At 34.0% G+C, this 24,083-nt stretch overlaps 2 protein-coding genes across 2 annotated transcripts; one reads left to right on the forward strand and one right to left on the reverse strand.

Moving 5' to 3' along the window:
* Window positions 1-407: 407 nt before the first annotated feature.
* LOC120165909 (probable inactive leucine-rich repeat receptor kinase XIAO) lies at window positions 408-1,924 on the reverse strand. Its single transcript, XM_039175342.1, has one exon. It carries the CDS (start codon window positions 1,818-1,820, stop codon window positions 555-557), a length of 1,266 nt encoding a protein of 421 aa, XP_039031273.1. The 5' UTR covers window positions 1,821-1,924; the 3' UTR covers window positions 408-554.
* Window positions 1,925-6,463: 4,539 nt separating this feature from the next.
* LOC120166161 (cysteine proteinase inhibitor-like) lies at window positions 6,464-23,836 on the forward strand. Its single transcript, XM_039175522.1, has 3 exons — window positions 6,464-6,475; window positions 23,210-23,323; window positions 23,399-23,836. The coding sequence occupies exons 2-3, from the start codon at window positions 23,222-23,224 to the stop codon at window positions 23,600-23,602; spliced, it is 306 nt and encodes a 101-aa protein (XP_039031453.1). The 5' UTR covers window positions 6,464-6,475; window positions 23,210-23,221; the 3' UTR covers window positions 23,603-23,836.
* The last annotated feature ends 247 nt before the right edge of the window (window positions 23,837-24,083 follow it).

Genomic DNA, 24,083 nt, shown 5'->3' on the forward strand with positions numbered 1-24,083 from the left:
TTCTTTTATAAATAAATTATCTTTTTTTTATTAAAAGATAATATTTTTTAGCTTAAATCCCCTAGATTTTAAAATTAATCGTTAAATCAATTCTCAAACTTGTTATCAAGATAATACATATGTTATATAACTCGTTAAGGTTTAGGCTTGTTGCAATTAGTGCTTACTTCCCTTTTCTTTCTTGTATTAAGTGGAAGAATCGAATATTGCCAACCCTACATTAGCTTTGTACCTCACTTCAAAATTCGAAAATCTTTATGTTATAATTTGGGGTCATGTAAACTGGATGCTTCTTTATTATTCTACTATCACTTATTAGCTTTATGATAGTGATTTGCATCTACCCGAATATAAATAGATTAATTATTAATAATTATTAATAAATCAAAATTTGAAGAAAAAAAACTTGAATATATAAAGGTGAAAAAAGCCTATAATGTAAATGAAAACCAAAAGAAACTAAGACAGTATAGTAGTATTGAAGTCGCACACTAACATTGCTTACAAGTGATGTCTATTTGTCTAACGTATAACCATATCCACCTTATCCGATTTCAGTCCACTGAGCCATGATGGCTGAATACTGAACACTGCGATTTCGGTCTCGACGGATCCCTTTCGGCACTGGCCGGGCAGGCTGATATCCCAACCGGCGGCTCCATACAATTGTAGGACAAGCACACCGACACCGTATCAGGCAGAGTCGAACCTCGAGGTAATGGGAATCCAGATAAATAGTTATGTTGCAGATACAATGTTGTGGTGGTGCCGTCGTACACGCACTTAACGTACTCCTCCGGGACAGATCCGATCAGATGGTTGTTGTTCAAGAACAGAGTCTCGACCCCGGCCAACAATGGTGTTATCTCCCCCGTGATGAAGTTATGGCTCAAGTCGACGATGGATCCCTCGCCGTAGGATTGAACCGTGGTGGGGTCTACCTTGATCGATGGGAGCCCACCCGATAGATTGTTCCGTTGCAGGAACAGCGAGGTGAGGGAGGGATTATTAAAGAAGAGAGAAGCGGGGATGGGCCCACTGAATCGGTTCATGCTAACGTCGAGGTACACTAACTCGGATAGTGAATCCAGTGAGCTTAGTGGACCCCACATCGAGTTCTCCGACACTGACAGGTAACGGACGGTTGACGGCAACCGTGGCAACGGTCCATTGATCTTGTTCTTCTTCAAATCCAGGTGTAATAACCGGGCCGACACTTTTGATTGTAACTCGCCCGTCAGCTCGTTTGAACTCAGTACCAGGATTTTTAAAGATGGAAGCTTCGTGAGACCCGGTGGGATGGAGCCGGAGAGGTGGTTTGAACTCAGATCCAGCGTGTGTAAGAAGGGGAGAGTGGAGAAGGATGATGGTATGAGTCCTGTTAAGCGGTTGTTGGTCAAGGAAATGACTCGGAGACCAGTGAGTTGCCCCAGTTGAGAAGGGATAGGACCGGTGACGAGACCAGGGAAGAGGATGAGTTGGGCTAACATGGTAAGGTTGGAAAGAGCAGGGGAGAGTGAGCCAGCGAGGCCTGGCGAGTCGGAAAGGCCAGTGCCGAGCGAGAGAATGGTGACTCGACCGTTGAAATCGCAGGTGACGCCGGTGAACGAGGAGCAAGGATCCGGTGCGGTGAAGTCCCAAGTGGAGAAGAATCTTGAGCCTGGAATGTCTGTCAGGCTGTCTTTAATGGCCGACAACGCCGCCAGATCAACGGCGCTGATCTTAGGTGATGAAACAGCCGAACTGACGCAAAACAGCAAAAGAAGAAGAAGAGGAAGAGGAAGAGGAAGAGGAAGACGTGGTTGATAAAGGAGAGCCATTGTTGAATGCTGAAGAAAAAAATACCGTGGAAACAAGCTCTTAAGTAGTGAAGAAAGATGGAGGGAGAGGCGGTGGACGTACGTGATTTTATTAATGACGCATTACAAGTTTTTATTACTATGTAAGTTGAATGAATGAGATGAGATGTAAGAGAAGAGACGCCAAATATATAATAATTTAGCTTAACAAATGGCGAGAAAAAGACTTGAACTAAACCAGGGCAGGGCAAGGTAAAATTATTTGAAATAGGGAAGGAAAATGACAGAGGAGAAGAAGGAAGAAGGAGACAGAGAGGGGTCAACTTGTTGGTGTTTTTTTATTCCCAAAATTAGTGGTCGGGATTTCGGAGGGGATGTACGGACAAGATTTAAATCTAACTTGCTGTTAAGATACTATTTTGTTTGGAAAAATTATTAAATGTTCTCGTTTATTACGTTATCAATAGTTTATTTAATAATATTTATTTATAATTTTTTAAGGTAAATCTTTATTTTTTTCTTAAATATAAATAAATATAAATAATTATTTAAAAATTATTTTAAAATTTGTAATTCTCATTCTCTAGGACTATCAATTATGTGGTGAGCTAAATCAAGCAAATAATTTACTATTCTGTTTGTGACATAACGAACTAAATAGAAATTTTTTGAAAATCGAACTAAATAGAATTTAAATAAATTAATAAACTATTAAATTAATTATTACTGTTTTCAAAATCATATTAAATTGGTTAGGTAAATTTAAAAGTAAGACTCATTCGATAAGTATAATAAGAAAATAGATTAAATTTATATGATGCGAAAATAATTAAGATAAAAAATAGTTTTTTATTCATGAGATAAATTTCAATTATTTATTGTTTTAAAAAATTTATCATTTTTCCATGACAAATTTTAAATATATTATAATAAATAATCTAGATCTCTAATTAATTTTTTCACTTATATTTCTTAAAAATAATAGATTATTTGATCAACAAAATGTCCCATTTAACTATTAATAAGCCTATAAACGAACCGACGAACACAAACATTGTATGTTCATGTTCGTTCGTTTAACTTTAACTGAACAAATGAACGACCACAAACATAAACTTACAAAAAATTTCTTGTTCATGTTCGTTCGTTAAATAATGTAGCTTGTTTGTGTTCGTTCATGTTCGTTAATTTAAATGATAAACGAACACAAATGAACGAACATAAACGAACGGATGTAAACGAACATAACGAACACAATAAACGAACTTAAACAAATACAAACGAACGTAAACAAACATAATAAATGAACATAAACGAACATAAATGACAAAAAAACATATAAAAATAATTGAATTTTAAAATATTAATGGGTATCATATTAAAATTTATTGGGCGTTAATATTTTAAATGTGTTTAGAGAGATTAGACTAAACATAATTGAACGAAAATAAACGAACAAACGTAAATGAATATAAATGAACGAACATAAACGGACATATTATTAAATGTTCACGAACGTAAATGAAAAAATGAGTCATCTGTTCATGTTCGTTAATTTAATTAAATGAATAAAAAAATCTTATTCATGTTCGTTAGTTTAATAAATAAACGAACGTAAACGAACTTCCCACCAAACGTTCGGTTCGTTTACAATCCTAACTATCATATCAATTTTTACAGTATTGATGACAATAGAATTATGTTATATTTTTTTAAACTAAAATTAAACAAACATATTTTTTCTTTTAAAAAAATAAACAAACATATTTAATACGAGGATAAAATATATAAATGGTCCTCTGATTATATGGTATTTTTTATTGAGTCGATCGACTATTAAAAAATTACAAAATGGTCCCCTAATTATATGATATTATTTGTTTGAGTCCTCTAACTATTAAAAGTTACAAAATGATCATCCGATTATTTATATTTTTCAAACTTATCCTTTTTTGTTAAAAACTTACTACAGTCTAAGCTAGACGTTAATATATTAAATGAGATATGATAGTCGTTTGAGATTTTCAGGTCGTGTTTTATCATATCACAGTTAGTATATTAACGTCCAACTCAAATTGATGTGATTTTTTATAACGAAAAAGGATGAGTTCAGAACATATGAATACCCGGAAGACCATTTTGTAACTTTTAATAGTCGATGGACTCAACGAAATAATGTCATATAGTCAAGGACTATTCCATAACTTTTAATAGTTGGATGACTAAGTAAAGTAGCACCCTATAGTCAAGGGGCCATTTGAAATATTTTACCCTAATTATAATTTTTATCTCATTAAATATTAAATAAAATTTGATATACATGTTTATAGTTGCTATCATTTATGCCAATCCAATACAAATCCTAGACTAACAGCCATCTATTGAAATGCTTCATCCATTCAAAATCATGATTGGGGCTAGGAAGCAGGTTACGACGGATGGGGATGCAACTACACATAAACTCATATGCATAATAATAATAATAATAATAATAATAATAATAATAATAATAATAGTAATAATAATAATAATAGGAATGGGGGATTATTATCGTACATATTGCGACAGCGAAGATGATAAAAGAATAACCTGTCCTACATATATGTTACCTTTTCAGCAGCTTTTGACCCCATCCCTCTTTTTTCATATGGTTGATTTTGATGTATGTATGTAATGTACATTCCATTTAATTGTCTCACGTCTCGGGTCAGATTCTCCTTTCTCAGCCACCATTAGAAAGTATAGCTTCAAAACCTCTTAAGTTCTTGAGGAGTTATGGTGTGCGACGGCTTAATATAAAACTAAAGAAATACGTAATAAAAAATATTATAAAATACGATATAAAATATTATAAATAATATAATATTTTAGGTAGTGTACAACTTAAAATATCATATATATTTTTAATATTTTAAATTACAATCTAAAACATTATAAAAATGATAACATTTTCGATTGTAACCTAAAATATATTTACAATTGAAAAAATAAGAAAAAATTAATATTTTAGATTACGTGCAACCTAAAATATTATGTTGCTTTATGATATTTTAGTTCGTGCATTATATAAGCCTTATAATAAGTGGTTCTACCAAGTTCTTTCCAGATGGTATTTACTTCAGAAAAACTGATTTTCTTTTGTCACGCCTCAGACTTGCACATTAATCGCTTTGGAAAAGAAATTCAAAGAGTGTGGTTGCAGATGGGGGCAATGCTTTAACTTAGCGGGGAAGGGGAAGGGGAAGGGGGAAGGGGGAAGGGGGAAGTGGAAAAGGTATTTCATCACTGCCTACTACTGGGTTGGCCAAATGTCCCGACTCTGACGTTATATACCAATGTAACCCCTCCACATTTGTTTATTCATCGATGCCTGACCCGCTCTTTTAAAAACCCATCTTTTTTTCAAAGTTATAATCGGTAAATGTTTAGTATCTGAACTATTACTTCTACTTCATTTTAGTTCCAAACTTTATTGTTTTTCAAAATCATACATAATATTTAATTTAGGTTTTAGTTTGATACTCATTGTTAAAAAAAATAATAGAACTACCGACGTGACAACTTTTTTTTATTTTTTTCAATGATAATGTGACATTATCTTATGGTGACATATCAGTATCATCGTTATGTTTTTAACGACAAATACCAAAATGAAACATAAACTAAATATTAGATGTGATTTAAAAAAAATAAACTTTAGATACTAAAACGGAATAAAAATAATAATAGGTACTAATATGTAGTTTACCCAATTATAATATTGTGGTTGGCATGATCCAAGGACCATCACATTTGTTGTAATGTGGATCAGATTAGCTTTAAGTTTACTGTGGTATAAGTTAAAAAGGGGCAGGAAGGAAATGGTCCAAAAAGACAGGAAGCAAGCGCAATCGAAGATCCACTGCCATGGGGTGATGAGTGAGTCGTCAGATTCGTTTTGGGGTTCACCAAAATTTATGATGCACATTTCGTGACGCTACAGTCGGAAGATTCTCCTTTTTCTTTTCAATACCATGATATCCATTCTCCGAAACAATCACACAATTAATTATAGTAACTCAAAAGCTTTAACTTAATTTTAGTTTATTCAGCCACCTTTAAAATTTATAATCAGTAAACTGTAAACTAATTATTTTATTAAAGTTAAAAGATCATTATGTTAGATGCTAATTTTTTTATATAATTGAAGGGGAAGTGAGAGCGGACGGGTGAGGCGATGGCTTTTGGGGCAGTGTTTAGGGAGAGCTTTGGAATCTTCGAAGCAGCCAAGCCAAGTGTAAGGGGCTGCTGCATGGAAGCTTATGTGGTGGATTAGAATGCACGTGAGACTATACCTTGGATGTCGGCAGTGGCCCTATAGGTCAAGCCCCAGAAATGTTATGATATACGAGTAAAACATATGTAAAATTTTAAGTTGATGACGATTGTTTTTTAAAAATTTGAGAATGTATTGTTTTAAGAGCTGCTAATCAATCGGCCTACTGTCCACTAGAAAATGATCGTTAGGTGATAAGCGTCGAATTATCAAATAAATATGAAAAGTAAAATAGAGAAATAGAATTGATGCATAGGGACTAGGAAAACTAGCAAAGTCATTTCTTGTCTTGCGTAATACGCAAAAATAATAAAAAGGAAGTATTAATAATAATTAAAGTGATACGGGAAAAAATAAACCATAAATATAAAATTACGAAAAAGTAAATAATACTAAAAAATCGATAATGATGGTATGGCTTTAGGCTTGTTTAGCTTCAATTTTGATCGATCATAAAAATATAATTTTTCCTTCATGATGCACGCTAATTATACCTAACAAGCCCAACCCATACAGTTAACTCTTCTCTCGAGTTAAGAGAAATGTCTAAGTCTATCTCCAAAATTCGATCCTTGTTGGTCTAACCAAGTCTATCACCATTAGATCCAAAATAATTTTAAATTATGGAAAATCGCAACTCAAGTTGTAATGTTTCATCGAAGAATCAAACTCGATCTTGATTCTCCTTAGCAGCAGACCGCCGCCAAGTTTATTCACATGAAGTCGAAGTATGACCAATCGGTTTGACTTCCAAAGTTCAAGCAAATAATGTCTTCAAATCAATGTGCACTTTTTGAGTTGAAGATGTAGTAACTTTTAAGGTAATAATCGATTATCACTCTTAGTTTCCAAAGAACCGAAGAATGTTATCTTTAAGTTGTGAAGAACAAGACTCAATTCTGACGATTAGAATTGAGCTTCACAAAACTTTTGACTTAGTGTAAATTTAGCTAAGTATGGATTGGATCATGCTTAGCATTTTTATGGAAAAATAAAAATTAAAGAAGGTAAAATGATATAAAATAAAAGAGAACTTATATAAAATAACCAATGAAATACAAAATCCAATATGTTTTCAAAGCATGAATCTAAGGGTATATTTATACCCAAAAATCCCTAAAAGATATAATAACTAGAAGATAAAGATAAATATAAAAATATTCAAAATAAAATCCTAAATTTAAATTTAAAGCTTTATCATAAAAGAATAAGATAAAATATTTAAAACTTGTGGCTCATTCGAATTTTGTTTTATCTTCTTGATAACCTCAAATTATCTCAAGTATTTATCTTTAAAATAATTCCAAATTTTAATCTTCAAGACGATAATAGTAGCACATCTTCTAGAAATTGCTGACACGACCATCAAAGTCTACCACATCGAAAAGTGTCATGCCCCAGATTATATCCATGACTCCCAGAAAAATTATACATTTTGTCTTTTCAATGTTGATTTTGGCAGATTAATCCAAATAAAGTTCTTACTTGAAAATAATTCAAAACATAAATAAATCGGTAATATCCAATCGAAAACGAGGAGTAAATGACAATAAATGAATGCAACAACAATCATCAAATTCCCCGCACTTATTTAATGCTTGTCCTCAAGCATACCTTAGTTCAACATATTAACTTCTCTATTTACCTTCTATCTTCTCGCTTAATATCTTAGAAAACCAACAAAGTCAAGGTCACACCAAATATTTGAACCATAATAACAATCAAGTAGAAGAACATGAATAGGATAAATTTATGGAAAAATCATAATATTATATTATTCATTAATTTCAAATGCAACAAGACTCAACACCCTTACATGAATTCACTCAATACTCTTAAAGTGTTTAGGGTGTAATATGAAACAAAAGATACTACATCTGAAGAGTTCTAATTATGAGTTTTGTTTTTGAAAAATAAAATATAAAATAAAACTTGTAAATCAATTCATAAAAGGCACCACCTTTGATTTTAGAATAAACAATCCAACAAATAGCATCAAAATAAGCATGTACAACATCCCACAAATATAATCGATTCAAAGTAGGTGTAGGAATATACTTACAAACTTGAAAATCTCGATGTCGAATAGAGTCAATCTGCACTTTTTTCTTTATTTTCAAATTGCAAGAAGCCTCGCAAATCCTATTCAATTTAAACAACGTATGATCGATTATGTCGGTTTCATTTTGGGTTTTCGTGAAAAATAATGAAAAAAAAATTAATTAAAAATAAAAAAACTACAAGAATGAGTTACCTCTCTTTAGAATGTTTTTGTTTAACGTCGTTAACTTAACGACTTAGTTCAGACAACATGCTTTTCGAGAATGATTTATTCAACCACACAAGCTTGGGGTTTTCATACAAATGCTTCAATTGTTGACCATTCACCTTGAAGCATGTTTTCGATTCATCTTAAATTTCAACTGTATCATGTGAAAATACTTGAGTCACGGTAAAAAGTCCTAGCCACTTCATTCAAAGTTTTCAAATAAATATAGAGAAGTAGGTGATTTGGTTTCTTGGTGGCATCACTTGGTTCTTCTTGTTGTATATCAATGATTTTGTATAAATAAACTACTACATATGTGTATTGGTTTCTTACTCTATTTTTAAAAAATATTTTTAATTAATCTAAGATGCTTACAAATGATAGTATATGTTTGAAATAATATTTTTAACCAAAATATTTTATACTAAAAATAACAATAAATGAAATTCAAAAACTGAATTTAGAGGTAAGATGGTGTGTTATCTTCCGTTAATTTGAATTTGAAAAACATTATCGATAAAATATACATAAATTTATGTAATCATGTGACATGTAGTTACTACTATGTGACTATATATCATATGTTAAAAAAAATAATGACACAACAAGAGACAGATATAAAACTTTATGTTGGGATGAATTTCTAAAATTTTAGAAGCAAATGTACTTATAAAATTTTAAGAGGTAAAAATAATTTTTTAATAGAAATTATATTAAAAAACTAAAATATATAATATTTTTAAATTTTCAGTAAACAATTATCTCAACCTGTCCTTCGGTCCTAATCCTGGACGCACAATAAAGGCTATTTATCCGTTTTGAAGGTCGGAGGAAATAGGTTTGTCTCGGCCCGTATAAAGCCTCGGGTGAAAACCCACTTTGTATAGGATCCAAGTAGAAACAAAATCTAAAAAACCGCATTTAAGTTTACTGCCTCGACTATTTTCTTTCGTTTAATGACTTGATTAAGTTTAAAGAAGGTTGCTCTTCTTCTTTTATTTTTTTTGTTGCACTCCCGATTTTAAGGTTTTGTCTTGATTAATCTGAATCGACTCGTAACGCACACTTGATTTTGGTGGACGAATCTCCCAATAGAAATTTTCTGCATACAAAAAGACTCGAACTCAAATATTTACTTAACTGATATTAAGCTATTTACCACTTGAACCAACTCCTATCAGTGATGTTGCTCTTCTTTGCTTTCAAGTTAAAAAGAATTTAGATTCGTCCAAGAACTAAAGAGTGGCAACTTTTTACCCACTAAATTAGATTAACTCTAGAGTTGCATACTATTTCTCTCAAATCCCATAATCCTTGAAAAAAAAAGATAACAAGTTCTAAACTTAAGAATTTAGACCTTAAATCCTTTAATTATCACTTGATAAATTAATTGAGTTCATATTTATTCTTCTTTCAATCACGCAAGTCAAATTTGATCAAAGCATATTTTAACGAAAAATCATATTACTGGTTGAGAATAAATTTCTTCTTTTTAGAAATATTGATATTCATAACTTAAAATGACCAAATATTAAAGGTAATTATATCTTAAACGATCAATAGGTTTGTACCGTCAATTGTTAGTGGTTCATTCCTTCTAATTTAGGTAAAAGCATCAGTCGATGAAAGAACGATTGTTAGCTGTGTTTTTACATAGAAGAGAGTTGGTCATGAAGTATGAACAAGATAATATAGAGATCGTAAGGGTTCCAATCCTTTTTTTCCAATCTTGATTGAGAATATTTATAATAACCTTTAGTGTGTGTCTTAATCGTAGTGTTATTATGGCTTTTTGTTGACTAACGAGCTAGATAAATCTATTTGTTGACCTTTAATTATATTTTAGTAAGTCACATGTGCCTATAAGAGGTATTGTCCATACATTATAGTTGACTAAAAAAAATAACCTCCAAAGAATGCAGGTTAGTCAGAGGCTCAAGAGAGATCTGGAGACTTTGGTTGGTGGAAAGCTGACAATTCATACGAATTTTGTTTGACGAAGATTAAGAAATTTTCATAGATCGACTCTGAAGATATAATAGTACCTAAGGAAAAATTTACGGAGAAAAAACTATAAAGAGAAAAAGAAGAAGATAAATACTCAAAATTTCATCAAATGATATATTTAGATATATTCAAAGTGTTTACAATTGTATAACAATTTAGATATTTGATAATAATTTAAATATCTTTTTGATAATATTTTACAAGTAATTTTTTATTTATAACTAAAGTTTACACAATCTTACTTTTTCTAAGCCTTGAAACCTTTAACACTTGTACTTGATCCTCATGCTGGACACTGAAATCCTGGAGGTGTGGTCTTGCCACAATCGATGAGGACCTGAAGCCCAATTGGTAATATAACATTGATGTTCAAAAGCTTGGCCTTGATCGCGGTGCAAAGACAAATAGCGGCATCCAAGTCCAACAGCCCTTGAAGCACCGGGCAACAAGTATCCTTTGCGCTGCTGCTTATGACGGACACGGGGTCTCCACCGGAGGCGGCTTCACAATGGGAGGACTCGGGTATACAGGAGGCTTTGGAGGCAGCGTTGGGGGCTTCACAACCGGTGGCTTTGGTGGGGGGAAACTTTGGTGGTTTAGGGTGAAATGGAGGCTTTACAATGGGAAGGTGTTTCGGTGGGAAATTTGGCGGCGGAGTCGGAAGGGGACATTCGGGACAGGCAAGACAAGTGAGGAAAGCTCCCAAGTTAGGCAGCAGCACAATGAGTGAAGTATACTTCCCCATCATTAAGCTCCCAAGTTTATGCTCAATGACTCGTTCAAATGAAGTATTCATAGATAGATTAATCATGCAAAGTAATAATCGTTTTTGGATATTTTATTGACTTTGGTAAACTCCATCTCCAAGTTGCAAACTTTGAACCCAAATTTCATGCAAAACTTCATTATCAGGAAGGGATCTACCATTACATTACTCTATAACAAGATTTTCTACTTTTTAAGGACAAGAGGATGGGAGGAACCGCGTGGTTGATTTTAACTGGCAGTGCCCAGTTGGACCCATGATTTGCTGCTTGCATTGCAATTTGCATGTTCCGACAAATGTTTGCAAAGATTACGATGCTCTTGCCATTCGCAACATGTCCTCCATCCTCACCCGCCGGATATTTTTTCTTTTCTTTTCTTTTCTTCAGGATTTCAAATCGCGGTCGCGGTCGCGTTTTCGGTTATTTCGGGTTTACAGTGATTGCGGCCGTCGTGGGTAACTCAAACGGCGGCGAAACTGCTATATCGCGGACGAAATCGCGGTCACGGACCGTTTTTTAAAACCCTGCTTTTCTTTTCACGCAATTAACACGTTCGGCAGTGATGAGAGTGTTGGTTTTTGGCAAAGTCCCACATTGGTTGTGTATAAGGAGGAGGGGAAATTCTTTTGTTATAAATAAAGCCATCCTCCTCCTTAGTTAATCATCCCACAAATATAAGCCTTCTTCTATATTAAAGACTATTTGTATTCTTTCTCTCTTTGTAATATTTCCTCTATTAGTGAAATATTTTGGTGTTCTCTTTTATCTCTATTTAATAGCTATTGTCGGGTATAGTTGTTGTTAATTATTGTCCTATTAAAATTATTTGTCTTGGTAGTTCTGTCTAAGGAAAGTGGGTTTTAAGAGGGACCATTGTGACCCCTCCTCTTTCCTGGGAATATATCTTGGGGTGATTTTTAGTACAATCGTTTTCACACTAGTCACCTAGATAATAGTTTCGAAGGTGAATCTGTTATTGGTGGAAATTAACCCGAATTCTACAACAATTGGTATCAGCGCTCTTGGTTTATTTTAGTATGCTCTGTGGTTGCGGCTTAGGCTGATCTTCCACATCAGAAAAAATTTCCTTGGGATAATTGACATTTCGCATTGGCAGCTATTAAATAGAATTTGTAGCAGAAATGGCAGACGCTTCTTCATCTTCAATTTTGGCAAGAAATGCTGTGACAAATGTTAGATTTGCAGTGGAGATTTTTGATGGCACCAGTCATTTCGGCATGTGGCAAAGTGAGGTTCTAGATGCCCTATTTCAGCAGGGTCTAGACATTGCTATTGAAGGAGAGAAACCAGATGATGTTGAGGAGAAAGAATGGAAGAGGATCAATAGAATGGCATGTGGTACTATTCGATCGTATCTTTCTAGAGAGCAGAAGTATGCATTTTCTAAGTAAACTTCTGCAAGTAAATTGTGGAAGGCACTGGAGGAGAAATTTTTGAAGAAAAGCGGTCAGAACAAACTCTACATGAAAAAGAGATTGTTCCGCTTCAACTATGTACCAGGTACCACTATGAATGATCACATTACTAGCTTTAATCAGCTGGTGACTGATATGATGAATATGGACGTGACTTTTGAAGACGAAGATCTGGCTCTGATGTTGATGTGATCACTTCCTGATGAGTTTGAGTATCTTGAAACTACTCTACTTCATGGGAAGGTTGATGTGTCTCTCAGTGAAGTAACTGTTGCCTTGTATAGTTATGAATTGAGAAAGAAAGACAAACAAGAAAACACAAGTGTCGAAGCAGAAGCTCTTGTTGTTAGAGGCTGTTCGAAGAGTCAGAATAAAGGAAGCAGAGGGAGATCGAAGTCAAAGTCCAGATTGAGCAAAGATGAATGTGCCTTTTGTCGAGAAAAAGGGGACTGGAAGAAAGAATGTCCCAGGCTAAAGAATAAAGACAAACCTGAAAGGGGGAAGGCTGTCTCAGAATCAAATGTGGTCGAGTATGATGATGTAGATTCAGATTTCGCATTCGCTGCTACGCCATCAACCAGCTGTTCCAGTTCATGGCTGTTAGATTCAGCTTGTAGCCACCATATGACCCCCAATAGAGAATGATTCTTTGATTTTAAAGAACTAAAAGGTGGAATTGTCTACACAACAAATAATTCCCCTCTTGACACACTTGGGATTGGTTCAATTCTCTTGAGAAATTAGGATGGATCAATCAGAACCTTAACAGGTGTCCATTATGTACCAGATTTAATGAGAAATCTCATCTCTGTGGGAACCTTAGAGTCAAAAGGTTTAGAAGTGAGGGCAAAAGATGGGATTATGAGGATTATCTCTGGTGCACTGGTGATAATGAAGGGAATCCGAAAAAGAAACAATGTGTATTACTTTCTGGGTAGTACAATTGTTGGGACAGCAGCAGTGGCAGCTTCTACTGATGAACATGAGTCAGAAGCAACCAGGTTATGGCATATGCGCTTGGGGCATGTTGGTGAAAAATCCTTGAAATTACTCATAGATCAAGGATTATTGAAGGGTGCTCAGACTTGCAAATTAGCTTTTTGTGAGCATTGCATCAAAGGGAAGAAGACGAGGGTGAAATTTGGAACAACAATCCATGATACTAAAGGTATTTTGGATTATGTTCATTCAGATGTATGGGGGCCTTCCAAGACAACTTCATTGGGAGGAACACACTATTATGTCACCTTTGTTGATGATTTTTCCCGGAGAGTTTGGGTGTATCCAATGAAGACAAAGGATGAGGTGCTAGGATTTTTCCTTAAATGGAAAAAGATGATGGAGACTCAAACAGACAGAAAAATCAAACGTCTCCGTACAGACAATGGTGGAGAGTACAAAAATGATCCATTTCTGAAAGTCTGTGAAGAGGAAGGTATTGTCAGGCACTTCACTATCAGAGGTACACCACAACAGAATGGGGTGGCAGAGCGTATGAACCGGACATTAGTGGAGAAGGTTCGGTGTATGTTGTCTAATGCTGGGTAAGGCAAAGAATTTTGGGCTGAGGCTTTAGTCTATGCTTGTCACCTTGTCAACCGCTTACCATCGACTGCTATTGGTGGTAAAACTCCATTAGAGAAATGGTTTGGAGTACCTGCTACAGATTATGATTCCTTACATGTGTTTGGTTCCACTGCATACTACCATGTTAAGGAGTCAAAGCTGGATCCAAGAGTAAAGAATGCGATCTTTATGGGGATCACCTCTGGTGTGAAAGGTTATCGTCTTTGGTGTCCAGAAACAAAGAAAATAATCTTCAGCAGGGATGTTACCTTTGATGAATCTACCATGTTGAGAAAGGTGACTTCAGAAAAATTAGACCAGACAGATGGAACTCCCAAACAGGTGGAGTTTGAAGAAAGCAAGATTGTCCCAACCAGTAAAGAAACTGATATTGACTCTCCTATGGTAGAAGAAGAGTCAGATGAAGAAGAGGTTCAGACCCAAGAACCTCCACAGCAACATGAATCAATTGCACTCAGAAAGGGAAAGAGAACCATTAGACAACCTGCTTGTTATGCTGATATGGTCTCTTTAGTATCACCAATTGCAATTGATGACGTTCCTGCCACTTTTAATGAAGCAGTTCAAAGTTCAGAACATAAAAAGTGGAGGATCGCCATGAATGAAGAAATGTAATCCCCTCAAAAGAATCAGACGTGGAAACTAGCTAGTCTTCCGAAGGGAAATAAGGCAATTGGGTGCAAGTGGGTATATGCAAAGAAAGATAGATTTCCTGACAAGAATAACATCTGCTACAAAGCAAGATTGGTGGCTAAAGGCTACGCTCAAACGGAGGGAGTTGATTATAATGAAGTATTTTCTCCAGTTGTAAAACATTCCTCCATCAGAATTTTGTTGGCTTTGGTAGCACAGTTGGATTTGGAACTAGTTCAGATGGATGTAAAAACTGTATTTTTACATGGAGACTTGGATGAGGAAATCTACATGACTCAGCCAGATGGATTCAAAGTTGCTGAAAAAGAAGAGATGGTGTGCAAATTAGAAAAATCGTTGTACGGATTGAAGCAATCTCCAAGGCAGTAGTACAAGCGATTTGACAAGTTTATGATAGGGCAGAAGTACACAAGAAGCAAATATGATCATTGTGTGTATTTACGCGAGCTAGAAGACGGATCCTATATATATCTTCTTCTTTATATTGATAGCTTCCAGGAGTCAGATAGAAATTGCGAAACTAAAGACTCAATTGAACAGGGAGTTTGAGATGAAGGATCTTGGTGAAGCGAAGAAGATTCTAGGCATGGAGATATCAAGGGATAAGAAATTGGGGAGGCTTTGTTTATCTCAGAAAGAATATCTGAGGAAGGTACTAAAACGTTTTGGCATAAATAAGATGTCAAAACCAGTTAGTACACCTCTTGCTCCTCATTTCAAGCTCGGTGCATCAATGTCACCTAAGGATGATGCAGAACGGGAATACATGTCAAAGGTTCCGTATGCAAGTGTTATTGGTAGCTTGATGTATGCAATGGTGTGTACGAGACCCGATATTTCACAGGCAGTTGGGGTTGTGAGCAGGTATATGCATGATCCTGGAAATGAGCATTGGCAAGCTGTGAAATGGATTCTGTGGTATATTTTGAACACCGTAGATGTTGGTTTGGTCTTTCAGCAGGACAAACAAGACGGTCAGTGTGTAGTTGGGTATTGTGATTCAGACTATGCAGGTGATTTGGACAAGCATCGATCAACTACTGGTTATGTGTTTACATTTGCAAAGGCACCAGTCAGTTGGAAGTCCACCTTACAGTCAACAGTGGCTTTGTCTACTATAGAGGCAGAGTATATGGCAGTTACAGAGGTTGTGAAGGAGGCAATTTGGCTTCAAGGGTTGCTTGGTGAATTGGGAATGGAACAAAAGCACATCAAAGTGCACTGTGACAGTCAGAGTGCTATTCATTTAGCAAAGAACCAGATTTACCATGCAAGGACGAAGCACATCGATGTTCGATATCACTTTGTACGAGAAATTCTAGAAGAAGGTGGAGTCATAATCCAGAAGATTCGGACCACTAAGAATCCTGCTGATATGTTGACAAAAGTGGTAACTGCGGTCAAGTTTAAACATTGTTTAGACTTGGTCAATATTGTTACAAATTAAAAGATTGTTTTTTTAGAGATGTGTGTGGAATTTGCCAAGGTGGAGATTTGTTGGTTTTTGGCAAAGTCCCACATTGGTTGTGTATAAGGAGGAGGGGAAATTCTTTTGTTATAAATAAAGCCATCATCCTCCTTAGTTAATCATCCCACAAATATAAGTCTTCTTCTATATTAAAGGCTATTTGTATTCTTTCTCTCTTTGTAATATTTCCTCTATTAGTGAAATATTTTGGTGTTCTCTTTTATCTATATTTAATAGCTATTGTCGGGTATAGTTGTTGTTAATTATTGTCCTATTAAAATTACTTGTCTTGGTAGTTCTGTCTAAGGAAAGTGGGTTTTAAGAGGGACCATTGTGACCCCTCCTCTTTCCTGGGAATATACCTTGGGGTGATTCTTAGTACAATCGTTTTCACACTAGTCACCTAGATAATAGTTTCGAAGGTGAATCTGTTATTGGTGGAAATTAACCCGAATTCCACAACAGAGAGTCCCTCCCTGATTTAGACCACACTGTTGCAAACTTCCATGTCGGCCGGATAATGTACAAACAAACACTAGATAGTAAGAAATAGGAAATATTTACATTATTCACTAATAGCATATATATAATTTACAATATATTTATAATACAGTTGCGTTGATTATTTTTTTTATAAATATTTAACATAAAATGTTATATAAATTGTAAATTTTAAGCTCAACATAAAAAAATGAAATATGAAGATATTTGGGTGTTCTCTTACTCAAACCTTACAATGGGTAACAGTAAACCTTTGTTGGATAAGATAAGAGGCACATTTTTGAACTTGGGCTTCAGTTTTTATAGGTTGTCATTTTTTTGTTTTGAAGCAGGCAAATGACTTTTTCTAAAGCTGTTTTGCAATGAATTAATCAACTTTGTGTACGGCTGTTTTGAAAGAATAATGGTTCAATAATGAGATGTGCTATCTTCTACCTTAACTCTGAAAGAGGCCTTGGACTCAAAGATTTGGTGACCTAGAGAATACACGCTTACCGTAGATCATTGAGAATATTCTGAAAAAGGGAAGGCTATCTCTGAGTTGCTTGAAGTTATGAATATATTATGAAGGGATCTAATTTTTGGCAAGTAGACATTATGTAACACCCTAGACTAATACGACACATAGTCGACTGATTAAGATGTTACACGGAACCATAAGAGTAGTTGACCAATTTTTTTTCTCCTTTTTCTTAACTTAAAAGGCCATTTTCTTTATAAAATCAACTATAAAAATATAATTAAAACTGTATATTAGGGAGCTCCCAAAATAAATATTTACATTAAAAAATGATAGAGAAGTGGCAACGGATGATGTGATGTTGCTCTCGTCGAGGGAACAAACCTAGGAAAGTTTTAGACTCGATGAAGAAACGAAGGCTTTGAATGGATGCTTTGAAAGGTGGTGGCAAGATTAGGGTTTTATGGAGACTTTTAGTTGCTGAAAAATAGGCAAAGAATATATATATTAAGACAATAAGAATAAGGGTAATAAATAAACAAAGACTGAAAGACAAGATTAAAGTATGTAATAAATTAAAAAGGACTTAGCCTATTAATGGAGGTGGGTGGCTATGGAGTTGTTGGAGAAGTTGTTATGATGATGTGGGTAGTCGTTGGAAAGAGAAAGTGAAATTTTACCCCCGGTAGTATGATGATGAACTAACTTAGGGTTTTGGTGGAAGTTGGCGTGTGGATGATCTTTGATGATGAAGATTGCGTGTGGAGATGATAAGATCGATGGATATGTCCTACTGAACCCTCCTAGTCGTAAAGAAAAGACAAACTCAGCAATACGACTCTAACCAACCCTCCTAATCGCAATTGACTAGGCAAACTAGAGTATGATGATCTCTCTCTCAAGAACTCGGAATAACTAAAGAAGAAGATGCTTCAAAGGCACAAAGCAATCAACTCTTGCAAAAATGATCTCTCGTTGTATTGTATATAAAAGAAAAAAAGATAATTGCTGATTACAATGAGGGGGGAAGGGTCTCTTTATATAGGCTTAGAGGAGTCCTTGTAGTAACAAGACTAACTTATTAAATAAGAATAAAACAATAATAAAATACTATTCTAATCTATGTGATGTGGGCAGCATCAATATGGGCCCTTGATCTAGTTTTTGATCCAATGGTGGAGATCAAAACTAGTCATTTAAATGCATGACTTGATCCTCAGTCGTTGGATGTGATGAACGATTTAGATTGAGCTTCTGGAAGGTGGAGGCTTGGAGAATAAGATGGGGCTCTTACGTTTTGTTATTACAAGCAAATTACCCTTATAACCTTAACTTAAATTATTCCTAAGATGAAAATAAGGAAAATTCGTAATTACTTACAAAATCCCGTATAGGGATTTTTGCACGCGCTGTCTTCACTAAAATGTTCATATCTTGAGTCCCCATTATCATATTGATACGACTAAAGAACCATTGGAAAGATAAGAGACATCCAGTTGGATCTCCAAAAGACATCGACCAAATAACATCAGGATCCCATTCAAAAAGCAATCGCAAGTTTGTTGATATGTTGTTCTTCTTTTCCAAGGCTTGGTCGTGTAAGTCCATTGGAAGCTTTAGTTCATCTTCCTTTGACGTGAGCCTTGTGATGCATGTATCATTCTCCTTCTCTTCAAAAGGATTCAACCTCGAATCTAAAACATCAAAGGGAGAAACAATAGGATCTTTAAAAGATTCATTCACATTATATTTACCGAGTAGATATGCTTTGAATCTTTGAGACTTTGTTCTTCTAATAGGTTCGAGTATAAACATTAGTCCAAAGAAGAATGTGTTTCCATTGTTATAGACTCTAGTACATGTATCAAAAAATAATAACAAATTGACTCAACTTTACAACATAGTTTAATAATATACATACCCTTCAAAACGCTGAGACGTACTCTGATTTGCTCTAGGTCTGGACCTCGGACGCTCTAAGCTCATCAACTGCTCCACCTAATATGCGTAAGGAAACAAAATTTCAAACGCTGAGCTAACTAACTCAGTGCCACACTAACAACTAGATCATACTAAAAGTGTATCACCAGAAGGCTCAAGCTGTCAAGTCTACTACTTTGCTTTAGTGATTGTACTTGTATACTAACTCTCTACTCTATGGTAGACATCATGGTGTAGTTGAGGGTTCTACATCTCAGGGCTCATACACCCCTCTAGTCTATCGAAATAGGGCCCCCATAATCTCTGCATCGGACACCACACCCTCGACTAACTCATCCCTTGCGAGTGTCAAGCCTTGACCTTAGTTAGTCAGCTGAAAATGTCTCGTGCACTCCCTAAGGATATATCTAGACTAATTATATACTTTCGACACTAGTTGCTTTTCTAAAGGAACTTGGGTGTCCTGATCATTCCTCGAGCATTCAAACAAGGCTAGTCTTATTTCACCTTACTTTTTCTCGTTGCTATGTTTGAATTAAGCATTATTACTATTCTCACTTGTAGTCTTTTTTGGGAGAAATTATAAGTTTTTGGGAAACCTCACTTGACTCTATAATTACTCTTGATTTAAAGCCCAAAACTTAACCTTGGTATCGATACTGATATCCTCTCTTCAGTATCGATACCCTACTCAAGGTATCGATACCCCAGTGTTGAAATGCCTTGAAAGAAAAGGGAAAATATCGATATTCATTTGGGACCCAATATACCGAACTCTCGATTTTAAGCTTTCCTTAAGAACAATATCGATATTGCCTCTATATTTATTTTTTTCTTTTATTTTTTTATATCACATATTTTATTTTTTTTGATAATTTTATATTTATGACATGTTTTCCTTTGCCTCTATATATGACATGTTTTAGTTCGTTTAATCATTGTTTTCATTTCTTTTTTCTCATGCTTGAATTTCATATTGTCGCGATTAGTCAATATGACATTTATTAGTTATCATGTTAATATTTCATGCTTTTGACCCTTAGATTAGTATTGGATATGCAATCCGTATACGCGGAAAGTTTTCTAACATCGCTCGACTTTGATTTATGTTTATCGTTGATCTTTTCAATAGTTTGATTCCCTTTTATGATTTATTTATTGAAACATTCAGATATGTTAATTTGCATCAATATTTTGTTCAAAAAATTTTATTAAATTTTTTAATATTTTTCTTATATGGTACTTATGTGATTTAAAGTGACTAGTTTCCCGTGTTAATTATTATAGAAAATATTCTTATTATGTATTTAGGGTTTAGAGTTGTAATTGTATATTATAAATTTGAATATTCTCTATTTTTAATAAAAACAAGTTGCTTCTATAATTTTTTTTTCATAATGTCACCAACAAAAATGACACGTGACATTTTGATATTGTAACACAGTACAACGACGATATAGCAATAGCATATCATTTTAAAATTAAAATAAAAAACTTTAACCAACTTGTTAAAAAAATCAAATTATGTCACGAGTCTATGTACTATGCATAAGTTATTGATTTAATCTCATACTCTAATTATTTTCAATTTTTATGCTTTTTAAATTTTAAACTCTCAATTCTAAACCAAATAATATATGACCAATATGACTAAAATGGAGAGACTTAAAATAATCAAATAAAGAACGAAAATTAAATCTACAACTAATTCGTATTGTTTTAAAATTTTAAGAATTAAAGAGATTAAAAACAATCAAATTAAATACAAAAATTAAATTTACATTTACGTACAATATAAGAGTTAATATAAGAATTTAACCATAGAAATCCAATGGAGAAAATAAAAAAAAGGTTAAAGTATACAAATGGTCCCCGATTATAGATATTATTTTATTGAGTTTCCAACTATTAAAAATTATAAAATGGCCCCTCGATTGTAGGATGTTATTTTGTTGAGTCTTCCGACTATTAAAAGTTACGAAATAGACCTAACTTTTCATATGTTTTAAACTCATCATTTTCCATTAAAAAACAGAGGTCGTCTAAGTTGGACGTTAACCTGTCGAATTGAATATGGTAAAATATGATCCCAGAATCGTTTGAGTTGTAGTTTGTGAATCGACTTGAAACGTTATGTCTTCGAACCAGTGCTTGAAAACAATGATGATGTAGTAGACATCATTAAAATATGATTTTATCATATCACAATCAGTAGATTAATGTTAAGTTCAGAAGACGTCAATTTTTAACAGAAAAGTAAAAAATTTGGAACATATGAATAGTCACGTGATTATTTTGTAACTTTTAATAATCTAGGAACTCAACAAAATAATATCTTATGATCAATGGACCATCTTATCTATTAATAATCGAGATACTCAATAAAATAATGTACCATAGTATAAGGATCATCTATCTACTTTACCAAAGAAAGGCGAGTGGATTTTAAAATGTAATTGAAGAAAAGCAATAACAATTTTAGTTTTGGGGAAATAAGAGATAGTTGTCGAAATAAAGAACCCAACCGGTCCAAACAGATGAACACATACCACCTAATTTATCAGGACAGTCAACATTTTCCTGTCTAATCACGAATTTTATTATATTCGAAGTTAATCAAATTCGTAATAAATTATTTTCTCTACGTTTACTTTTCTTAAACAACTTGGTTTCTGAGGTCTGAATCGACTCTTTTTCAACAAAATCTTATTTGGTTTCTAGAATTCTGACTTTTACAAAGCTTACGGTTTCCAAAAGGAAAATTTTAAACAGAGGCTAAATTTTGTAGAGAGTGCTTATGCAATGCGTTTTTATTCAATCTAACCCCCTTTCCTGTATCTCGATCAATTATAATACTCTATTTTTCGAAATATTAAGAGGTTTGATCCATTAATAATTTGTTTTTTTTAAGAGTTTTATATATATGGGCTGCTTAAGATTTTGACATATAAATATTTGGCTTAACTGACTATTTCTACAACGAAAATTCGTGTTTAATAATTATTTGTTATAGCTTTGGAGTAAATTTGTTGGAGGAAGATGACACTCTGTCAGTATAGTCATTCAAAATATAAATCAAATAAAATCTTTAAAAACATTAAAAATGTTAGACTATCCCAAAAATTATTTTAATTAAATGATCACTCAGAGTTTCCAGACGCCAACATCTGATATGATTTTGATAATTAAATCTGATGGTTGATAATCGTATTTGTATAAACTAACAGTATACTGACAATTATAATAATCTTAGGTCTGTCATCGGTCACCCTATAATTGGGACATTTGTATACCGAACAAGACAAACTAAAGATCTTCTTTCCCAAGTCCCAAGTCTATAATCTTCCACAAAAAGTTTTCCTCCTAGCTCCTTGATAGAAAATCATCGATTGACAGTTATTCTCTTACCGGCTATGATTCTTCATTCAAATCAAAAGGGTGAACTGCTCACAGTCGAGACTATTATCTCTCGAGGTTCTGGGTTTGAGCACAAACAACTGCATAGAGTATTTGGGCGTTCATAAATCTTTTTTAAGGTTGAGTAGTTTACATTATTTATTTATTTATTTTCATTTGATTAGCCTCAGAGTCGGTGATTAAAGATAGTATTTTTCTTTCTTGAAGTTATGGGTTCGAGTAGATGTGTCTTTAAGGTGTGCGTTTATTGGCAATAACTGTAAAATTATGATCATATATTACCTCTTAATCACTCTATATTATTTATAAGAAAATCATAAGGACCAATCTACAATTGGGTGTAGTTTAAGGTCCAATTTAGTAATAAAACTTGTTAAAAACCAGCTGTGTGTTATCCAGTTGCCCAAGGAAAGAAAGTTTAGACGTTTTAAGAACGTGGAAAAACGTGATTAATGGTTAGTGGTTTCACGTCTGTTTCCACCAATTACAAGACGCAGAGAAAATCTTGTTTTCTCATCTCTCTCTATAAGAACACAAACGTTCAGACATCCAATTACAAACAAAAAAGAAGGTAAAATATCAGACGAGAATAGAAGAGAAATGGCTACTTTGGGTGGAATTAGCCAGGCTGAAGCAAGCGCCAACAGCCTGGAGATTCAGAACCTAGCTCGTTTTGCCGTCGATGAACACAACAAGAAAGAGGTATTTTGTTTTCTCAATTTACATGTGAATTCTGTACAAATATTTGTCAACTAATGAGGGGCTTTGAAATTTCAGAACGCGATGCTGCAGTTTAAGAAAGTGACCGAGGTGAAGCAGCAGGTGGTTTCCGGGACAATGTATTACATAACATTGGAGGCGATGGATGGTGACAAAATGAAAGTTTATGAAGCCAAGGTGTGGGAGAAACTATGGTTGAATTTCAAGGAGTTGCTGGATTTCAAGCTTATCGGTGATGCCACCGCCTCCGACTCCGCTTGAGGTAGCTGTTCCCGGAGATTGGATGAAGATACCGAAGGGCGAAGGCAGGTTTCGCCGTTAAATAAATGTAACAATGCCTTAAGTTCATATGGATTTAAAGTATTAAACTTATAAGCTTACCTAGAATAGTGATTAGTGTAAATTGATGCAATCTGCAAAGTACATAATTTTACCTATCTTCCTTTTATCATATTTCTTATGTAATGTCTAAACATAAATTAAATTTAGTTATTATGAACCATTGTTACTTATTTTAAAAACATTTTGTTTAAATTAAATATTTATATAAAAATATTACCTTTTAGCACTTATTCTCTTAAAAATTCAATATTTCAAAACGATGTAATACATACATAACATTTTTTATACATTTAGGATAAATACAAAGAAATATAGGTTCAAATGCTTAAACCAGGCGTTATGCAGAAAATAAAAGGGGTTTTGGTAAAAATAATTAAATAATAAAAAGCAATTTAAAGTA

This window comes from Hibiscus syriacus, unplaced genomic scaffold, assembly GCF_006381635.1.
Source record: "Hibiscus syriacus cultivar Baekdansim isolate YM2019G1 unplaced genomic scaffold, ASM638163v2 tig00111621_pilon, whole genome shotgun sequence".
Classification (NCBI taxonomy): domain Eukaryota; kingdom Viridiplantae; phylum Streptophyta; class Magnoliopsida; order Malvales; family Malvaceae; genus Hibiscus; species Hibiscus syriacus.